The 24186-nt window shown below is 32.0% G+C and overlaps 1 protein-coding gene across 1 annotated transcript; it reads right to left on the bottom strand.

Annotated features, from left to right (window-relative positions):
• Positions 1 to 449: 449 nt before the first annotated feature.
• LOC145054344 (protein FAR1-RELATED SEQUENCE 5-like) lies at positions 450 to 1951 on the bottom strand. Its single transcript, XM_079002507.1, has 3 exons — positions 1931 to 1951; positions 1224 to 1793; positions 450 to 1061 (listed from the first exon to the last, which is right to left on the bottom strand). Exons 1-3 carry the CDS (start codon positions 1949 to 1951, stop codon positions 450 to 452), a joined length of 1203 nt encoding a protein of 400 aa, XP_078858633.1.
• Between the last annotated feature and the right edge of the window lie 22235 nt (positions 1952 to 24186).

Genomic DNA, 24186 nt, shown 5'->3' with positions numbered 1-24186 from the left:
TTAGTATTTATGTTTATACATTAACATTTGAATAATTAAGTTATCTTAGAAAATGATGATTAACATTGATGGTATAGTTTTACTGTATATTCAGTAATGATTCTAACCAACAAACATTTGTTAATATGCTATTTTACTATGAACATACAATCAGAATTTTTAATAGTTAAAGTGATTGATGGTTTTATAATTTCAAGAAAGCACAAGTATATCTATTGTAAGTGCGAACTGTTTTAATCTAATAAAAGAGGTTTAAATACCAGATATTGTCATTAATCTGTTAACATTACCAAGTTTGACATTGCTATTATTCATCTATGCATAAAATAAAAACGTTAAAAGTAATGAAAGTGGTTTAACATAACATAACCTACTAAATCATAGAAACATATTCTTATTCATAAGTGTAATAGAAAAGTAAAATCTATTGGGAAAATGACTGGGCAATTTTAAGCTGCTTTTGACTCTCGTGCAAGTCTTACTTTGCAAGTCCTCCAATTATGGTTAACATATTGATTGCAACCTGTGCACATTCTGGTTTTTTTCTTTGTAGCTGCAACGGCTTTCTCAATAGCACTAACCATTCTTTTCTTAGTTCCACTACCTTTGGTACGTATAGATGCAGGTGGATGGATATTTATTTCATCAGGAATGCTGCGTATTCCAAGCATCCGAATAATTTCTTCTTCATCGTTATCAGATGATGTTTGGTTGGAACTGGCAAACTCCATTGCTGCCTGCTTCAACGTACGTGTTTTTTCAACAAACTCCAACAATTTCTCTTTTCTTCTTTTGAAATGATCCAAACAGTATTCAATATTGTTGTATGCCTCTGTTAAAAGTTTAAAGGTGTCATCTTCTATTTCCATGGCAACATGTTTCATGGCAAACAAATGGCTGGAAATTGCATCCCTTCTCCATCTTCTTAGAATATACTGCTCTGGAATCTCTTCAATATGGTTGTTTTTCAATACAGCAAAAATATGACGACACAAAATGCCAGTACGTATGAAGTGATTGCATGAACATTTAACTTCTTTTTCAGGCAACTTTAGTTCAACCTACATTGTATAATAAAAATAATGTATGTTAGCAACTGATTGAAGTAACATATTAGTTGGTGGTTATTGCATAATAATGAAAAAAATATATGTAATTTAAAAATAATTATATAATATACTTGTATGATGACTAATGAAAAGCATTTAAATGATGAATATAACCTTGCATTTTATCTTCAACTGTTTGCTCTTATCCGTTTGTGTAATCATAACAACTTGCCACCCATCAATCTTTTCAACACTGTCGATAGAACAGTACCGGGCTGCTTTAAATATTTCCTTTTTGACCTCATAGAAAATTTTTTTTGTGTAAACCGCAGCTGCATGTTCTAGTAAGCCACTTGGAAGTGTCATTTCATGCTTTGCATTTTTTGTATCATGTTCTAGTTTCTGTTGAGCATTTCGTTGCTTTCCAATTGCGGTGTCGTAGTTCATCATGAAATAGATAAGCAAATTACCAGAGTTAGAGTATTTATTAAAGAATGAGTTCACGCTTTCAGACCTTGAAGTAGTTTTCATCAGACCGTGTAGTGGCATGTCTTTAAAATAGGCTGGAATCCAAAGTTTTCGATCCCTGTACATGTCTTTGAACCATCTTTTGTCCTGTAGTTTGAATTTTCTCATAAGCAGTTTCCACCTTGATTCAAACACTTCAGGCTCGATATAGACATTCCAAACAAGCTTTGTAAAACGCTTGCGAAAATCAGTGTTTTTCAAAAAATCGGCTGAAACCTTAAAAAAAAGAAATTTATTAGATTAACTATGAATAAACAATATGTATGCTAATCGTTGTTAAAAATATGTAAAACTGTGTAAATCATTGTTGAATAAAACATGTTTCGTGTTAACATAGGCCAAAATATACACACCTTGGCTTGTAGTTTTTTCATAATGTGCCACATACATAAACGATGATTAGAATTAGGAAATATTGCTTCAACGGCCTGTAGAATTGCTGGATCTTGGTCTGTTAACACTAATTGAGGGTGTTTTACATGTGCTTTCAAAAAAGCTTCGAGCAACCAACGATAAGATTCTATTGACTCGTTGCTTAACAAACCTGCCCCAATGTTTATTGAACGTTTGTGGTTATCAATGGCTGTAAACGGCACAAAAATCATTCCATACCTGTATCAAAAAGGTAATTAAAAACAGATTCAATATTGATTACGAAGTCAAAAAAACATCAATATTCATAATTAAATAAAAAAAATGTGTAATGAGTATAAGAGCGTATACTTATTTGTTCGGAATGTAGCATCAAATGATATCACATCTCCAAACTCCTTGTAATATAACTTATCGGTTTCATCCGCCCAAAACATTGCGTTTAACACACTATCAACACATTTATACTCAAATGTGTAATTATGAAACTCATCTTTCCTCATGTTCATTTTGTCAACAACCAGCTGTGCATCCTTGTCACCTATAATGTTTCCCACCTTTCTTCTGAAATTTTTATAATCAATTGCTTCAGGGCCAACGTTTTCATAACCTCCTTGCAAACTAGCTTGTAACTTGTGTGCCTTTGTTGCACCGATGTTAGATGTTGAAGAACGCACTATAAACTCCTTGTCTTTATAACTAAGTCGTCGTGCACGTTTGGAATACCGTCTTTCTTCTTTAGTCTCTAGGGGTTGGTTGTGATTCTCTTCAAACTCATATATTTTACACGCATTAGTTTGCATATGTAACCTTTCAAACTTTATCAATGCCTTGTAGTCCGTAATTTTGAAGTTTAAGTTTCGTTTATTCCTTCCACTCCCCTCAGGTTCCAAAGTGTCAGTTGATCTGTTAGGTATTTTACCCATTTTGTTGCACACTACATACCTTTTTTTAATGGTTTTGTCACCAAACCTCGTTACTGTATTTAATCTGACACCAAAACCTGCTTTATCTGCATATAATTTATACATTTCAACCGCCTCCTCTAATGATTGATATATAGCATTTACATCTGGCATAAAATCTTTAGGAACAATAGGTTTCCACAACTTGGTTTTCCCACCAGGAGAGTCAACAACATTACTATTGAATGATTCCTCTTCAGAATCAGTTCGATTTGTACCTGTTTTTTAAGACAACAAAAAACAATAATGCGACATGCAAAACCTGATATAAAATTCTATGAAGTACGTATACATAAAGTAAAGAACTTTATAATCATAATAAACGTCTGTGAAACAGTAACCAGAGTTGAATTGTTTACATATTTGAGTCGTATTAACGCATAATCACCAATGATTATCAAACTTAATCAACATTGTATTAAACTTAAGAAAAAATCACCAACGAGGGACTCCAGTACAACGATATGTGATATAAACCATCATTACGTAATTAATACATGCAACATATATGACTAATCATATACAAATATGTACTCCGGTCTTATTCAACATATACAACAATTCAATAACTATTGAAAAACACGAACTGTAATTACAAGATATTAATTACGATTTCATTATTTACCTTCACTAGCATAATCAGAAATTTGATTTCTTCCGTCGAATTGATCATCAGACTTATAGAAATCGTCGTCGTCATATTCATTACAGTTGACGTCTTCTTCGCCATATTGATCATCATCTTCTGTATCATCGCTACTATAATCAAAACAGTCCGACATCGATATTGATTTGAATCACGAATGTTATATTGCGTTGTTATCTTCAAACGTAAATGATTAACAATATACAAAATTCGAATGAAATTCCGATTGCTATACTCGAAATCATCCCTGGAAATCGTATCTTCAATTCAATATCTCATTGAACGATAACTATGGAATATCCCTTAATTATAGGAAAATATTAATGGATAATATATTGATTATTAATTGTATTATATTAATTAAAAAATAGATTAAATACAAATTTACTTAAATACCCTAATAAAATGATTGGCTGATAATTGTTCTCGCGTTCTCAACCTTTTAGGCGTTCTCATTTGATCCTACTCCTATATATATATATATATATATATATATATATATATATATATATATATATATATATATATATATATATATATATATATATATATAACGACATAGTTTGGTGGGTTTGGATACCTAAGCCTATATATATATATATATATATATATATATATATATATATATATATATATATATATATATATATATATCTGTGTGTGTGTGTGAGGGTGTGTGACAAATGATGTTTTTTTTGAACAACGAAATTTATTTGAGAACGACCAGCGGGTAGCTGGACCACCAAAGAGTACCGGAAAACAAAAACAAAATAAACAGAAAAAAACGAACAAAATAAAATTGCAGAATTGACGAAGATGGTGTTTAACATAACAGAAGAGCAAATTTAAACGAAAGGAGAGGGAAGACCAGTAGAATCTGAAAGTCCAATACTTCAAAGACTCAGTCACCAACATGGGTTAGTCAAGAAGGGTAATTACATTGCACCTCAATACTGCAGCAAAAGCATTATGCACAGAGAAAAACGAAGAAAGATCTGACATCAAACATTAGGTCTTCACTATGCGATCTCTGACATAAATATTAGAGATCCAACAAATCGGAAACACACAACGATTAACACCAATATCTTCCATGATTCCATCCATGGGAATAATCAACCAACAATTTATATTGTTTGTAAATATGAATTCTGCCAAGTTGTGACAGCAACCCAATGCAAAGAGATTCAATTGACCACCAAAACGATATCCATAAAATCGAAAAACACACGACAACACCAAGTGTAAACCCCTCCCACCCAAACCCAATGAACACGAAAGAACACACCCCAAAGAAATGTTAAACTGCAGCAAAAGCCTATATTATATCTACTTAATGAACTGATACACACACCAAACTCACACTTGCTGCAGTAAACATAACGCCAAATGATACCAAGCTTCCGAGCCCCCACCCACCCAACCAATTAGTGAATCATGAATGGGAAAAAACATCATTTTTCCCAAATTACAGAGAATCCTCGACCTCTATTTTTTTATCCAAAGAAAAGCATTTGCTTTTATTTCAGCTGGTATCCTCGATTTGAAGATTATTCCATTTCTTGCCTTCCAGATGAACCATAAAGCGGTCATAATTATGGCATGAGTGATTTTCTTTTGTAACGGGGATTGTAAATAAGCATGTGATATAGATAAAAGCTGACCGAGAGAGTTAATCTCAAAGACCTTTAATTCACACCAAATCTCCAATAAATGATATTTAAGAGGCCATTGAATGGAGTAAGATTATTTATTACATTATAATAAATTTGTGGTCCTCAAAGTTTGTTAACAAATACCAACTATAACATATATTATTTACTTTTCTAATTAAATATGTTCAATAAATGAACTTCATATAATTTTAACTATAAATAGACGTTATGAGGTACTTATCTATTTGTCAAGGAGTTGTTCAAAGACTTATAAGCTAAAAAGCATGGCCCCATTTCCTCCTTGTGAATCATTGGAAACATGTTGTCAACCAAACGAAGTGTGTATGAGGCAAGAGTGGCCAGAGTTGTTAGGGGTGGCTGAAAAGGAAGCTTGTTTGGCAATTGAGAAATCGAATACCAAGGTTAGAGCTGTCCCGTTGTTACTAAATGAGATCCATACAACAGACTTTTGTTGCAACAGGGTTTGGGTATTTGTTGATAAACATGGTGGTGTTGTGATCCAAGCCCCAATGGTTGGTTGAGTTGAATATAAAGGATGTAAAATGTCTAAATAAATGGTTATTATAACCATAATAAATAAAGTTTCAATTTTCTCTTAACTGGACTAGTCATATATATTTTTTTACAAAATATATATGATCTACTGGCCCCTATTGGGTCATGCATGTATAGAACAACAAACGTTTGCACTATTCTCGATTCTAATGAACATGATAAACATCACCAAACACAATAAAGGACCGAAAAAATTATTACCATAACTTGATTATAAGCCAATGATATAATTTTTTCTGTTTATGCTTAAAATGAGCCATTCATATATGTTTACAAAATAATCTATTTTATGTAAATTAGATAGTAAATTGAACACATGACTTTAATTTGTCATTTATTCCATATATATATATATATATATATATATATATATATATATATATATATATATATATATATATATATATATAAACAATACTTAAACTATAAAAAAAGTTACGTATATTTTTATTCATAAGTGAATAACGAATATAGTGTAATAAAAATCTAATAGATTTTTTTATTCACTTATGAATTTTGAGAGTTGAAACTCTAAAGTTTTTTTTTATTTTATCTTAAAAGTATATCAATATGGATGTCTATTTATAGAGAATAAAAAATTATGAATTTTGATATATTTAAAATAATTTTTCGATAATAATGGGTTTCTAAAAATAAAAAAAAACGAAAAAAAAATATGTTTTTGTGTATATTAAGGTAATGATTAGCATAGTTTAAGGAAACATGTTTGGTTGGAAAACAAATGTTTATACGTTATCCATTTATGACGGTACGCCTAAGTGTTTTGCGGGAAAATAAATGTGTGGCTGAGAATGATTCCCCATTCACAATCTTTTTTTTTTCTCAATTGTACCATCCTCTCTCTCTCTCTCTCTCTATATATATATATATATATATATATATATATATATATATATATATATATATATATATATGTATATATATATATATATATATATATATATATATATATATATATATATATATATATATATATATATATATAATGGAGCGTTCAATCGAGAACATTTTTTATTGCGAGAACATTTGAGAACAAATTTGGACCACACAATTTTTTAATTAAAATTATAAAATAATATTCATATAAATCAAAAAATTGTTACAAACAATTAAAAAACCCACCAACTAACACTACTCACCACCCACCACCACTACCTACCACCCATCACTAACTACCACCACCAACCACCAACCACTACCCACCACTAACCACCACCCACCACTACCCACCACCTGCCACCACCATCACCACCCACTACCCACCCACCACCACCACCACCAACCACCACCGCCACTACCATCACCACCCACCATCGCCACCCAACCACCACCGCCCGCCACCACCACCCACCCTCACCACCTATCACCACCACCCAACACCCACTACCACCCACCACCCATCATTACCCACCCACCATAACCACCACCCACCACTACCACCATTACCATCCAAGCACCACCACCCGCCACCACCACCCACCTCCACCACCCATCATCATCACCTAACCAACACCACCTACCACCACTACTTGCCACCCATCACAACCACCCTCCACCACCACCCACCATCACCACCCATCACTACCCACCACCACCAACCAACACCCACCACCTATCACTATCCACCACCCGCCATCACCACTACCCACCCACCACAACCACCACCCATCACCCACCACCACCACAACCACCCAACATCATCACCACCCAACCACCGCCACCCGCCACCCCCACCCACCTCCATCACCACCCATAAAAACCACCACAACCACGCCACCTCCACCACCCATTATCACCACCAGCCGCCATAAGCCCTGCCCCCGCCTACAAAAACCACCACTTGTCACCACCAACCACCATTATCCACCAGTTACTACCATCCATCACCACCACCTACCATCACCACCCACCTCCACTACCCATTCACATCACCACCACCACCGCCACAACCACCCTCACCCACCACTACCACCCACTTACACCACCCATCCACCACAACCACCAATCACCACTAACCACCACCATCACCACCCACCATCACCACCCAACCACCACCACCTGCCACCCATCACTACCCACTACCACCCAACACCCATCACTACCCACCACCACCCACCACCACTATCCACCTTCACTACCCATCATCATCACCCAACCAACACCGCCTACCACCACTACTTATCACCCATCACAACCATCCTCCACTACCACCCACCATCACCACCCATCACTACCCACCACCACCTACCACCTATCACTACCCACCACCCATCACTACCCACCACCCACCACCCAATACCACCCATCACTCACCACCACCACAACCACCCACCATCATCACCACCACCCACACCCACCCACCAAAACCACCACCCATCACTATCAGCACCACCACCCACAACCACACCACCTCAACAACCCATCATCACCACTCGCCACCACAAGCCCCACCCCGACCTACAAAAACCACCACTCGTCACCACCAACCACGATTATCCACCAATCACTACCACCCGTCACCACCACCTACCATCACCACCCACTTCCACTACCCATCACCACCACCACCACCAACCATCCACTTATACCACCCATTATCACCACCCGCCACAACCACCCCCACCCATCACTCTCCAAAACCACCACCACCCATCAACACCAATCGAAACCAACACTAACACCCCCACCCACCACCACCACCACATGTGATTATATGTATGCATATGATTTACATGGATACGATTTGTTTTTGTCTAAATAATTCATATGTGATTAGATACCTTTTATCACATATGATTAAATACACGAGAATAAAAAAATGTATATTATCCACATAAAGCACATGTGATTAGACATATATAATCACATCTGATTATATGTTTTAATCACATATGATTTATGTGAACAACATGCATTTTCGCGTTGTTGATTCGTTAGTTGTTCTCTTATATTTAATCACATGTGATTATATGTATGATGTATCTAATCACATATGATTTATATTAACAAGATTAATTTTCACATTGTCTCTTCAACAAAAAATTTTATGTTTTAATCACATGTGATTTATGTGGACAATATTTATTTTTGCGTCGATTCAATAATTTCTCATGTATTTAATCATACATGATTAATGTGGACAAGATTCATTTTTGTTTATATAAATCTTATGTGATTAAATACATATAATCACATGTGATTAAATACATATAATCACATGTGATTATACACAAAAAACTATTGAACCGAGAAAGCGAGAATGATGTTTGTCCACATAAATCTTTTGTGATTAGATACGTATAATCACATGTGATTATATGTATTTAATCATATATGATTTATGTGGACAATATTCATTTCTCGTTTTCCATTCAATATTTGGTGTCGTGTATTTAATCACATGTGATTAATGTATTTAAGCATATATGATTTCTATGGACAATATTCATTTTCATGTTTCGACTCAATATTTAGTCTCATGTATTTAATCACATATGATTTATGTAGAAAAAAATATATTTTCGCGTTCTTGATTCAATAATTGTTCTCATGTATATAATCACATATGATTAAATGTATCTAATTTCATAGGATTATATGGACAAAATTCACTTTCGAGTTTTAGATTCAATAATTTTTTCACGTATTTAATCACATGTGATTATAAGCATCTAACCATATGTGATTTATATGGAAAAATTTGAATCGAACTTATCTATATAAATCATATGCGACTAGATACATATATTAACATATTATTAAATATACGAGAACAACTATAGAGTCGAGAACACAAAAATGAATAATGTCCATATAAATCATATATCAATTGATATAATCATATTTGATTATATCAATTTAATCACATATGATTAATGTGGTAAAAGAACAACTATTGAATTAAGAATACAAAAATAAATCATGTCTACATAAACCATACGTGATTAGATACATATAATCACATGTGTATTCAGTCACATGTGATTATATTTATTTAATCACATATGATTTATATGGACACGATTTGTTTTCACGTTCTTGATTCAGTAGTTGTTCTCGTATATTTAATCACAAGTGATTAAATGTATTTAATCAAATAAGAATAAAATGGACAAAAAACCATTATTGAATTGAGAATGTGAAAATGAATATTGTCCACATAAATCGTATGTGATTGACTACATATAATCACATGTGATTATAGGTACCCAATCACATATTATTTATTTAGACAAATTTCATTATTTCTTTCTCAATTCAATACTCATGTACTTAATCACATGTGATTATATGTATCAAATCACATATGATTTATATTGATAGTATTCGTTTTCATATTTTTTATTTAATATTTTTTTCTCATGTATTTAATCATATGTGATTGTATGTATCTAATCACATATGATTAATGTGGAAAAACAAAAACTGTTGAATCGAAAATGTGAAAATGAATCTTGTGTAGAGAAATTATATGTGACTAAATGTACAAGAACAACTATTGAACGAGAATGTGAAAGCGAATATTCTCCATATAAATCATATATGATTAGATACATATGATCTCATGTAATTAAATACACAAGAACAACAACTAAATTGAGAACGCCAAAATAAATATTTTCCACATAAATTCTATGTGATTAGGTATATGTAATCACATGTGATTATATGCATTTAATCACATATGATATATGTGGACAATATTTACTTTGTGTTCTCGATTCAATAGTTGTTTTCATGTATATAATCTTACATGATAAATGTATCTAATCACATATGATTTATATATACATCATTATTTTTTGTCCATATACATCATATGTGATTAGATACATATAATCACGTATGATTATATGTATTTAATCAAATATTATTTATGTAGACAATATTTATTTTTGCGGTTTCAAATGAATAATTGCTTTTGTGTATTTAATCACATGTGATTATATGTATATAATCACATATGATTTGAGGTGGACAAGATTCATTTTTTCCTTCTCGGTTCAATAATTGTGCTCATGTACTTAATCACATGTGATAAAATATATGAGAACAACTATTCAATCGACAAAGTGAAAATGAATTGTGTCCATATAAATCATATGTGATTAGATTCATATAATCACATGTGATTAGATGTATTTAATCGCATATGATTATTTGGATAATGGTTTGTTTTTGTGTTCTTGGTTCAATATTTTTTTATCATGTATATAATCAAATGTGATTGTATGTATCTAGTCACATATGATTTATATAGACAAGATTCATTTTTTCCAAATAAAATCATATGTGATTAGAATCATATAATCACTTCTGATTAAATGTAATTAATCACATATGATTAAAGTGGAAAAAAGGAAAATTATTGAATCAAGAATGCAAAATGAATCTTAGCCACAAAAATCATATGTGATTAGATACACATAATCACATGTTATTATATGTATCTAATCGCATATGATTTATGTGGACAATATTCATTTTTGTGTTCTCGATTCAATCGTTGTTGTCGTGTATTTAATCACATGTGATTATACGTATCTGATCACATATGATTTATGTGAATAAGATTCAAATTCGCATTCTCAATTCAATAGTTGTTTTCATGTATTTAATCATATGTCATTTTATATATTTAATCACATATGATTAATATGGACAAAGAATAATTATTGAATCAAAAACACAAAAATGAATCTTGTGCATATAAGTCATATGTGATTAGATCATATAATCACATGTGATTTCATACACGAGAACAATTAACGAATCAAGAACGTGGAAATGAATCTTGTCTGCATTTCACACTAAAAAACAAAGTACATTTTGCCTTTCCTTGTTCACTCTACCGGATTAGGGTAAACATAAACAATATCATAAAACAAGTAATGCCTACATAATAGGAGAGTTAGTGTAACTCGCCTCCTTGAACTTGAAAATTAGCTAGCATGAGCAAGATGGATCCTTTCCTTTCTGAGAACCTACACAGCAATCATACCATTATTTAGCTTGTGCTTTGTTGTATTACTCTTATAAAACTTATGTATATATTTTCTTATTTTCTCTTTGATTGTAGCGCTCTTTTGGGATCTGTTTTCTTACCTTTCAACCCATTCTTAAATTTCGATAAAATAATAATGGTAAATTCCCTATTTTATCTTTTCAGAAATATAAAGATCTTGTTCTAATGATTTTTGGTTGATTTTATATTAAATTTACAAGTTAGTAACTTTAAGCTGTCACATTCTGGACCACTCAAGACTATTGGAATAAACTGTATCAATCTACTAAGAATTACATCAAACCCTTTATATTTAGGAACCTTTACATCCCTATCTAACTATAGGCTTTTGAATTTTAGCATTTGGAGTTTTGATGAATTTATTATGATTTTTTTGAAGACAATGCATGAAATCTGTGACAACATGGACCAAACTGAGAAGATTGCCAATTTTACCCCTCAAGGATTTGGAATTTTGAAATGTGATTCAAAGTTTGAAGAAACCAGACACAATAATATTTCCAGAAAAATAAGTCTCATGATTTTTAGGTGTTCCTATTGACTTGCACGAATTTTAGAAATTGGAGGACAAATTTGGGAAAATTGATCATAATAGCTTTTAAGTCACTTTTGGTGTTCTATTAAGTACTTAATGGTTAAGCCTTAAGTTTATCACTTTTAACATGATTGTTGGTTACTTATTAGTCTATTGAGATGTGAAATTTAATTTAACATAAGGGCCTTAATGCTTAGCTTGATAAGGGTTCAAAGTTAAGGATTTTCACATAAAAGGCTACTTTTACACTCATTAGGTTCTTTCAGACAATATGACAAACACTTTGTGTGCATGAAATCTTACAATGATAATCAACTCTCTAATAGAATCCAATCCATCCCCTAGAACTTACTATTTTCAATAAAAAACAATAGAACTTACTGTTTTCAATAAAAACAATCTAACTGTACACATAATTCCTCACAAAAGCAAGCAAATGAACAAGCAAGTTCATAATCCATCAACAACAGGAAAATATACCGGAATTTTTCAAATAAAACATCTTATGTGAAATCAAGTATTAGACACTTAATTAGTCGTTCATTATAAGCTTTAATTTCATGAATTTGATGATAAATCGAGTCAATTTAGGTTGAAAAAACGCAGATGTAAAGACTTGAAAAAAAATACTACCTGGAAGCTCTCATAGAACTTCTTTGTAGACATTAACTTCACAGTAAATTGAGAATTGCAGAAGAGATAGTTAAAGATGATCTTCGTTGATGGTGATGGTGAAATCAAATCAAAATCCAACATCAAAATCAAATCAAAATCCAGCATTAAAATCATAACAGAATCCAGCGTCATTCATCCATAGCATAAGAAAACTTAACATCTAGATCTATGATAATCGATACAGGTATTTGATTTCATGAAGAATACAACCTGGAGATAGGGGTCTTCGGTGAAACTAGCGAAGGCGGAAATGTCGTTGTAGATCGGGGTAAGGTAGATTGATTGTTGAAGATCAAAGAGGGTAGAGGCAAAAATTGGACGTTATGTCGACGAGTAGAAAGAAAAAAGAAAGTGGCTCGTGTTTAATAGTCTAACTTTTTTGAACTCATAGCCTAAAAAAATGTTCTCAAATATTCTCACAGGAAAAATGTTCTCATTGGAACATAACTCTCTCTCTCTCTCTCTCTCTCTCTATATATATATATATATATATATATATATATATATAGAGAGAGAGAGAGAGAGAGAGAGAGAGAGACAAAAATGTTGCTGCTTACACTTTTTTTGCATCACAATATAGGCAAAATGTTGTGCTGAATAATGATGGAATTGGAGGTCTAATTATTTTCCTGTCATTGGCCGAATACAGTTTTGAATTAGTGCATCATTTAGTGCTATTGTTGCTGCTGAGTTGCCTTGTACTATCAAAATAAGAATATCGCCTCATGATTTTAAAAATCATTGTGCTTCACTGATATTAAACCTGTTAGAGTAGGTTAATCTCCAAGAAATAAGAAGAAGACAGAGAATCGTTTGGAGCAATTTTCTTAATATTCATTCATGCCTCAAAAGTAAATTACATGGAATATAAATATACTACCTACACTAACTGAGAAATGGAAACGTGCATTGCATAATGGATTCATGGCCTCCTAAATATAAGCACTTACTATTTGACTAATTGACTAATTAAAAGAAAACATGGCTAAATAAAACGTGGCTAACAGGTTCGTATCATTCACTCAAGGCTGAAAGATGTTATCATACAATATCACATGCCTTACTTGTACTCTTGTAGGTAAGGCTTTATTATGTAACAAAACCCAAAATTATGCCAGGTCAATTACATGTATTGATTTTGTTTATATTCCTTGAATTTTTTATGTTTTCATGCAAAAAAATGAAGCTTCATATGATGGTGAGGTGACAAGTTTAGTTAGTAATATAAATGGCGAAAATATAAGAATTCGGCTTTCTCTTTTTGTGTGTTGTTGACTGGCTAACAGGTTTGTAGACGATGTAGTTTAACCATGTGTTTGATCAAAGTTCACCAGATGAACCCTTCATTTGAACAAGAGGATGGTAAAGAAGCTAATTAAAAGGAATTTGGATCCTAATCCTCTAACAGAAAGTTCATGCATTAAGTCAAAACAATAACCCGTATTATACTTTTTATTTGATGGGGGATTACAGCAGCTGGAGTGGTTGTTTATTATATGGAGCTTGGATGAAATACAATGAATGAATGGATGAGAATGTGAGAAACCAGTCAGGGAATGCAGCTGCGCATCAAATTGTGTTGTTACTTGAATATCTTGGACGTTAGGAAAAATATAGGGGAGTTTAAAAAGGAATCAGAAAAGTAATGCATGTATTATCATGGTGCTGTCATTTTTATTGATTTTTAGCTTAAGATATCAAAATGCGTTGAAAGTGTACAACATTTTAATGCTTAATTCTTAGGTGTTGCCTTACTTTGTTAATTACTCTCGAAGATTTTTAATTTTATTTTATTTATCATAAAAATTCTATACGCTTTATGATATTGGAATAATCCTTTTAACTATATTTCATTCGTGTTCAACAAGCTTGTTAAAATCGCGATCTTGATTGTACGATCCTAGATATCAAATATAAGTTGGAACGTATACGGATCGTATCTCCGGTAGGATCGCAAGTAAAATTGTAGGATCGTAGAATCGGGATCCGATCCGATCCCACCTCCCTTGATTCTTTTTGTGATTTTTTGTTTTAAAAAATCAAAGAAATTATAAAAAAATTACAAAAACGTATATAAAAAAATTTATTTTACAATATTAGGATTTTAATTTTTACTGGTTTACTGTTTACTTTTTTGGTTGTGACTAATATCTAGAAGTTTTTATAGGTTTTGAACGGAAAATTGAATATTGTGCATACTTTTCATGTTTTGAACTTATATATTTTTGCAAGATAAAGAAAAAGGATTTACGGACTTTAGAAGATTTTTTTAGCCAATTTTATCCTCATAATTAATGAGTTCTACGGTCTGATCTTATAAACGTAAGAACACCATTCACCGAAATTAATTAATCACCGTTTAAAAACTATTCGTCGTAGCTGCTTTGTGCGGACAAACAACATATATATATATATATATATATATATATATATATATATATATATATATATATATATATATATATATATATATATATATAAGCTTAGGAAATATGTGGTAGTCATGTACCTAATCTTATATATAGAACCCTCCAAACAATGTAGTTTTGATCCATTTATATCTAAACTGATCATGATATCTCTTTTACTATTATTCCTTGATCACGTGACTTACTAAATCGATCTAATTTATGTTCATTTTTTTCATTATGTTTAAGAACTTAAAGCATTAAAAGTCGTGACCATTTAATCAACTTTACTAAATTCTAAAAAGAAACTAATAGAATAAAAGATAAAAGAAGAAAATGTCAAAACTCAATCAAGCTTTTAACAAAATCATTGGATATAGTTATTCAAGTGAAAGACAAAACGATTGAGTTATATTCCTTAAAAAATATTAGTCTTTTATTTTCTTTATAAACTTCAATAATTATTTGCAATAAAAATATACATATAATTGATCTTTTTCATTCCATAATTGAACTTAATTTAATGGTATTCTATTAAAGCAAAACTAAGAGAAAATGAAACCGGATTTGTTTTGTTTAAAACTACGTCGTTTAAAACGTTATATACCTAAGCTTAGGAACATAACAGCCACATATTCACTATTCCCTATATATACATACATACATACATATATATATATATATATATATATATATATATATATATATATATATATATATATATATATATATATATAAGTTTAGGTATCCAAACCCACCATAATACAAAGTTTTGTTTGATATATTCATTATAATGTTCTTAAACTTCAACTCCAAATTTGATTTACTTTTAAGATTTTTAAAAGTTCACTTTATTTTCCTCTTACATCACATGTTTTTGTCGAACACCTACCAGCATATATATATATATATATATATATATATATATATATATATATATATATATATATATATACTATGCTTAAAATAGAAAATTATGTAAGAGGAAGATAAATGTTAAATTTATAAAAATCTTGAAAATAAATCTAGTTAGAAGTAAAATTATAAGTACATTGGACAATTACAAAGTATATATATATATATATATATATATATATATATATATATATATATATATATATATAAAACGACATAGTTTGGTGAGTTTGGATACCTAAGCCTATATATATATATATATATATATATATATATATATATATATATATATAAATATATATATATATATATATATACATCTGTGTGTGTGTGTGTGTGTGCATGTGTGTGTGTGAGGGTGTGTGACAAATGATGTTTTTTTTGAACAACGAAATTTATTTGAGAACAACCAGCGGGTAGCTGGACCACCAAAGAGTACAGGAAAACAAAAACAAAATAAACAGAAAAAAACGAACAAAATAAAATTGCAGAATTGACGAAGATGGTGTTTAACATAACAGAAGAGCAAATTTAAACGAAAGGAGAGGGAAGACCAGTAGAATCTGAAAGTCCAATACTTCAAAGACTCATCACCAACATGGGTTAGTCAAGAAGGGTAATTACATTGCACCTCAATACTGCAGCAAAAGCATTATGCACAGAGAAAAACGAAGAAAGATCCGACATCAAACATTAGGTCTTCACTATGCGATCTCTGACATAAATATTAGAGATCCAACAAATCGGAAACACACAACGATCAACACCAATATCTTCCATGATTCCATCCATGGGAATAATCGACCAACAATTTATATTGTTTGTAAATATGAATTCTGCCAAGTTGTGACAGTAACCCAATGCAAAGAGATTCAATTGACCACCAAAACGATATCCATAAAATCAAAAAACACACGACAACACCAAGTGTAAAGCCCTCCCACCCAAACCCAATGAACACGAAAGAACACACCCCTAAGAAATGTTTAAACTGCAGCAAAAGCCTATATTATATCTACTTAATGAACTGATACACACACCAAACTCACACTTGCTGCAGTAAACATAACGCCAAATGATACCAAGCTTCCGAGCCCCCACCCACCCAACCAATTAGTGAATCATGAATGGGAAAAAACATCATTTTTCCCAAATTACAGAGAATCCTCGACCTCTATTTTTTTATCCTAAGAAAAGCATTTGCTTTTATTTCAGCTGGTATCCTCGATTTGAAGATTATTCCATTTCTTGCCTTCCAGATGAACCATAAAGCGGTCATAATTATGGCATGAGTGATTTTCTTTTGTAACGGGGATTGTAAATAAGCATGTGATATAGATAAAAGCTGACCGAGAGAGTTAATCTCAAAGACCTTTAATTCACACCAAATCTCCAATAAATGATATTTAAGAGGCCATTGAATGGAGTAAGATTATTTATTACATTATAATAAATTTGTGGTCCTCAAAGTTTGTTAACAAATACCAACTATAACATATATTATTTACTTTTCTAATTAAATATGTTCAATAAATGAACTTCATATAATTTTAACTATAAATAGACGTTATGAGGTACTTATCTATTTGTCAAGGAGTTGTTCAAAGACTTATAAGCTAAAAAGCATGGCCCCATTTCCTCCTTGTGAATCATTGGAAACATGTTGTCAACCAAACGAAGTGTGTATGAGGCAAGAGTGGCCAGAGTTGTTAGGGGTGGCTGAAAAGGAAGCTTGTTTGGCAATTGAGAAATCGAATACCAAGGTTAGAGCTGTCCCGTTGTTACTAAATGAGATCCATACAACAGACTTTTGTTGCAACAGGGTTTGGGTATTTGTTGATAAACATGGTGGTGTTGTGATCCAAGCCCCAATGGTTGGTTGAGTTGAATATAAAGGATGTAAAATGTCTAAATAAATGGTTATTATAACCATAATAAATAAAGTTGCAATTTTCTCTTAACTATGAATAAACAATATGTATGCTAATCGTTGTTAAAAATATGTAAAAATGTGTAAATCATTGTTGAATAAAACATGTTTCGTGTTAACATAGGCCAAAATATACACACCTTGGCTTGTAGTTTTTTCATAATGTGCCACATACATAAACGATGATTAGAATTAGGAAATATTGCTTCAACGGCCTGTAAATTGTTGGATCTTGGTCTGTTAACACTAATTGAGGGTGTTTTACATGTGCTTTCAAAAAAGCTTCGAGCAACCAACGATAAGATTCTATTGACTCGTTGCTTAACAAACCTGGCCCAATGTTTATTGAACGTTTGTGGTTATCAATGGCTGTAAACGGCACAAAAATCATTCCATACCTGTATCAAAAAGGTAATTAAAAACAGATTCAATATTGATTACGAAGTCAAAAAAACATCAATATTCATAATTAAATAAAAAAAATGTGTAATGAGTATAAGAGCGTATACTTATTTGTTCGGAATGTAGCATCAAATGATATCACATCTCCAAACTCCTTGTAATATAACTTATCGGTTTCATCCGCCCAAAACATTGCGTTTAACACACTATCAACACATTTATACTCAAATGTGTAATTATGAAACTCATCTTTCCTCATGTTCATTTTGTCAACAACCAGCTGTGCATCCTTGTCACCTATAATGTTTCCCACCTTCCTTCTGAAATTTTTATAATCAATTGCTTCAGGGCCAACGTTTTCATAACCTCCTTGCAAACTAGCTTGTAACTTGTGTGCCTTTGTTGCACCGATGTTAGATGTTGAAGAACGCACTATAAACTCCTTGTCTTTATAACTAAGTCGTCGTGCACGTTTGGAATACCGTCTTTCTTCTTTCGTCTCTAGGGGTTGGTTGTGATTCTCTTCAAACTCATATATTTTACACGCATTAGTTTGCATATGTAACCTTTCAAACTTTATCAATGCCTTGTAGTCCGTAATTTTGAAGTTTAAGTTTCGTTTATTCCTTCCACTCCCCTCAGGATCCAAAGTGTCAGTTGATCTGTTAGGTATTTTACCCATTTTGTTGCACACTACATACCTTTTTTTAATGGTTTTGTCACCAAACCTCGTTACTGTATTTAATCTGACACCAAAACCTACTTTATCTGCATATAATTTATACATTTCAACCGCCTCCTCTAATGATTGATATATAGCATTTACATCTGGCATAAAATCTTTAGGAACAATAGGTTTCCACAACTTGGTTTTCCCACCAGGAGAGTCAACAACATTACTATTGAATGATTCCTCTTCAGAATCAGTTCGATTTGTACCTGTTTTTTAAGACAACAAAAAACAATAATGCGACATGCAAAACCTGATATAAAATTCTATGAAGTACGTATACATAAAGTAAAGAACATTATAATCATAATAAACGTCTGTGAAACAGTAACCAGAGTTGAATTGTTTACATATTTGAGTCGTATTAACGCATAATCACCAATGATTATCAAACTTAATCAACATTGTATTAAACTTAAGAAAAAATCACCAACGAGGGACTCCAGTACAACGATATGTGATATAAACCATCATTACGTAATTAATACATGCAACGTATATGACTAATCATATACAAATATGTACTCCGGTCTTATTCAACATATACAACAATTCAATAACTATTGAAAAACACGAACTGTAATTACAAGATATTGATTACGATTTCATTATTTACCTTCACTAGCATAATCAGAAATTTGATTTCTTCCGTCGAATTGATCATCAGACTTATAGAAATCGTCGTCGTCATATTCATTACAGTTGACGTCTTCTTCGCCATATTGATCATCATCTTCTGTATCATCGCTACTATAATCAAAACAGTCCGACATCAATATTGATTTGAATCACGAATGTTATACTGCGTTGTTATCTTCAAACGTAAATGATTAACAATATACAAAATTCGAATGAAATTCCGATTGCTATACTCGAAATCATCCCTGGAAATCGTATCTTCAATTCAATATCTCATTGAACGATAACTATGGAATATCCCTTAATTATAGGAAAATATTAATGGATAATATATTGATTATTAATTGTATTATATTAATTAAAAAATAGATTAAATACAAATTTACTTAAATACCCTAATAAAATGATTGGCTGATAATTGTTCTCGCGTTCTCAACCTTTTAGGCGTTCTCATTTGATCTTACTCCTATATATATATATATATATATATATATATATATATATATATATATATATATATATATATATATATATATATATATATATATAACGACATAGTTTGGTGGGTTTGGATACCTAAGCCTATATATATATATATATATATATATATATATATATATATATATATATATATCTGTGTGTGTGTGTGAGGGTGTGTGACAAATGATGTTTTTTTTGAACAACGAAATTTATTTGAGAACGACCAGCGGGTAGCTGGACCACCAAAGAGTACCGGAAAACAAAAACAAAATAAACAGAAAAAAACGAACAAAATAAAATTGCAGAATTGACGAAGATGGTGTTTAACATAACAGAAGAGCAAATTTAAACGAAAGGAGAGGGAAGACCAGTAGAATCTGAAAGTCCAATACTTCAAAGACTCAGTCACCAACATGGGTTAGTCAAGAAGGGTAATTACATTGCACCTCAATACTGCAGCAAAAGCATTATGCACAGAGAAAAACGAAGAAAGATCCGACATCAAACATTAGGTCTTCACTATGCGATCTCTGACATAAATATTAGAGATCCAACAAATCGGAAACACACAACGATTAACACCAATATCTTCCATGATTCCATCCATGGGAATAATCGACCAACAATTTATATTGTTTGTAAATATGAATTCTGCCAAGTTGTGACAGCAACCCAATGCAAAGAGATTCAATTGACCACCAAAACGATATCCATAAAATCGAAAAACACATGACAACACCAAGTGTAAACCCCTCCCTCCCAAACCCAATGAACACGAAAGAACACACCCCAAAGAAATGTTTAAACTGCAGCAAAAGCCTATATTATATCTACTTAATGAACTGATACACACACCAAACTCACACTTGCTGCAGTAAACATAACGCCAAATGATACCAAGCTTCCCAGCCCCCACCCACCCAACCAATTAGTGAATCATGAATGGGAAAAAACATCATTTTTCCCAAATTACAGAGAATCCTCGACCTCTATTTTTTTATCCAAAGAAAAGCATTTGCTTTTATTTCAGCTGGTATCCTCGATTTGAAGATTATTCCATTTCTTGCCTTCCAGATGAACCATAAAGCGGTCATAATTATGGCATGAGTGATTTTCTTTTGTAACGGGGATTGTAAATAAGCATGTGATATAGATAAAAGCTGACTGAGAGAGTTAATCTCAAAGACCTTTAATTCACACCAAATCTCCAATAAATGATATTTAAGAGGCCATTGAATGGAGTAAGATTATTTATTAAATTATAATAAATTTGTGGTCCTCAAAGTTTGTTAACAAATACCAACTACAACATATATTATTTACTTTTCTAATTAAATATGTTCAATAAATGAAATTCATATAATTTTAACTATAAATAGACGTTATGAGGTACTTATCTATTTGTCAAGGAGTTGTTCAAAGACTTATAAGCTAAAAAGCATGGCCCCATTTCCTCCTTGTGAATCATTGGAAACATGTTTTCAACCAAACGAAGTGTGTATGAGGCAAGAGTGGCCAGAGTTGTTAGGGGTGGCTGAAAAGGAAGCTTGTTTGGCAATTGAGAAATCGAATACCAAGGTTAGAGCTGTCCCGTTGTTACTAAATGAGATCCATACAACAGACTTTTGTTGCAACAGGGTTTGGGTATTTGTTGATAAACATGGTGGTGTTGTGATCCAAGCCCCAATGGTTGGTTGAGTTGAATATAAAGGATGTAAAATGTCTAAATAAATGGTTATTATAACCATAATAAATAAAGTTGCAATTTTCTCTTAACTATGAATAAACAATATGTATGCTAATCGTTGTTAAAAATATGTAAAAATGTGTAAATCATTGTTGAATAAAACATGTTTCGTGTTAACATAGGCCAAAATATACACACCTTGGCTTGTAGTTTTTTCATAATGTGCCACATACATAAACGATGATTAGAATTAGGAAATATTGCTTCAACGGCCTGTAAATTGTTGGATCTTGGTCTGTTAACACTAATTGAGGGTGTTTTACATGTGCTTTCAAAAAAGCTTCGAGCAACCAACGATAAGATTCTATTGACTCGTTGCTTAACAAACCTGCCCCAATGTTTATTGAACGTTTGTGGTTATCAATGGCTGTAAACGGCACAAAAATCATTCCATACCTATATCAAAAAGGTAATTAAAAACAGATTCAATATTGATTACGAAGTCAAAAAAACATCAATATTCATAATTAAATAAAAAAAATGTGTAATGAGTATAAGAGCGTATACTTATTTGTTCGGAATGTAGCATCAAATGATATCACATCTCCAAACTCCTTGTAATATAACTTATCGGTTTCATCCGCCCAAAACATTGCGTTTAACACACTATCAACACATTTATACTCAAATGTGTAATTATGAAACTCATCTTTCCTCATGTTCATTTTGTCAACAACCAGCTGTGCATCCTTGTCACCTATAATGTTTCCCACCTTCCTTCTGAAATTTTTATAATCAATTGCTTCAGGGCCAACGTTTTCATAACCTCCTTGCAAACTAGCTTGTAACTTGTGTGCCTTTGTTGCACCGATGTTAGATGTTGAAGAACGCACTATAAACTCCTTGTCTTTATAACTAAGTCGTCGTGCACGTTTGGAATACCGTCTTTCTTCTTTCGTCTCTAGGGGTTGGTTGTGATTCTCTTCAAACTCATATATTTTACACGCATTAGTTTGCATATGTAACCTTTCAAACTTTATCAATGCCTTGTAGTCCGTAATTTTGAAGTTTAAGTTTCGTTTATTCCTTCCACTCCCCTCAGGATCCAAAGTGTCAGTTGATCTGTTAGGTATTTTACCCATTTTGTTGCACACTACATACCTTTTTTTAATGGTTTTGTCACCAAACCTCGTTACTGTATTTAATCTGACACCAAAACCTACTTTATCTGCATATAATTTATACATTTCAACCGCCTCCTCTAATGATTGATATATAGCATTTACATCTGGCATAAAATCTTTAGGAACAATAGGTTTCCACAACTTGGTTTTCCCACCAGGAGAGTCAACAACATTACTATTGAATGATTCCTCTTCAGAATCAGTTCGATTTGTACCTGTTTTTTAAGACAACAAAAAACAATAATGCGACATGCAAAACCTGATATAAAATTCTATGAAGTACGTATACATAAAGTAAAGAACATTATAATCATAATAAACGTCTGTGAAACAGTAACCAGAGTTGAATTGTTTACATATTTGAGTCGTATTAACGCATAATCACCAATGATTATCAAACTTAATCAACATTGTATTAAACTTAAGAAAAAATCACCAACGAGGGACTCCAGTACAACGATATGTGATATAAACCATCATTACGTAATTAATACATGCAACGTATATGACTAATCATATACAAATATGTACTCCGGTCTTATTCAACATATACAACAATTCAATAACTATTGAAAAACACGAACTGTAATTACAAGATATTGATTACGATTTCATTATTTACCTTCACTAGCATAATCAGAAATTTGATTTCTTCCGTCGAATTGATCATCAGACTTATAGAAATCGTCGTCGTCATATTCATTACAGTTGACGTCTTCTTCGCCATATTGATCATCATCTTCTGTATCATCGCTACTATAATC

The sequence above is a fragment of the Lactuca serriola genome, chromosome 1, assembly GCF_051521515.1.
Source record: "Lactuca serriola cultivar US96UC23 chromosome 1, Lser_US96UC23_V15, whole genome shotgun sequence".
NCBI classification, from domain to species: domain Eukaryota; kingdom Viridiplantae; phylum Streptophyta; class Magnoliopsida; order Asterales; family Asteraceae; genus Lactuca; species Lactuca serriola.
This window is presented reverse-complemented; position numbering and strand designations above follow the sequence as displayed.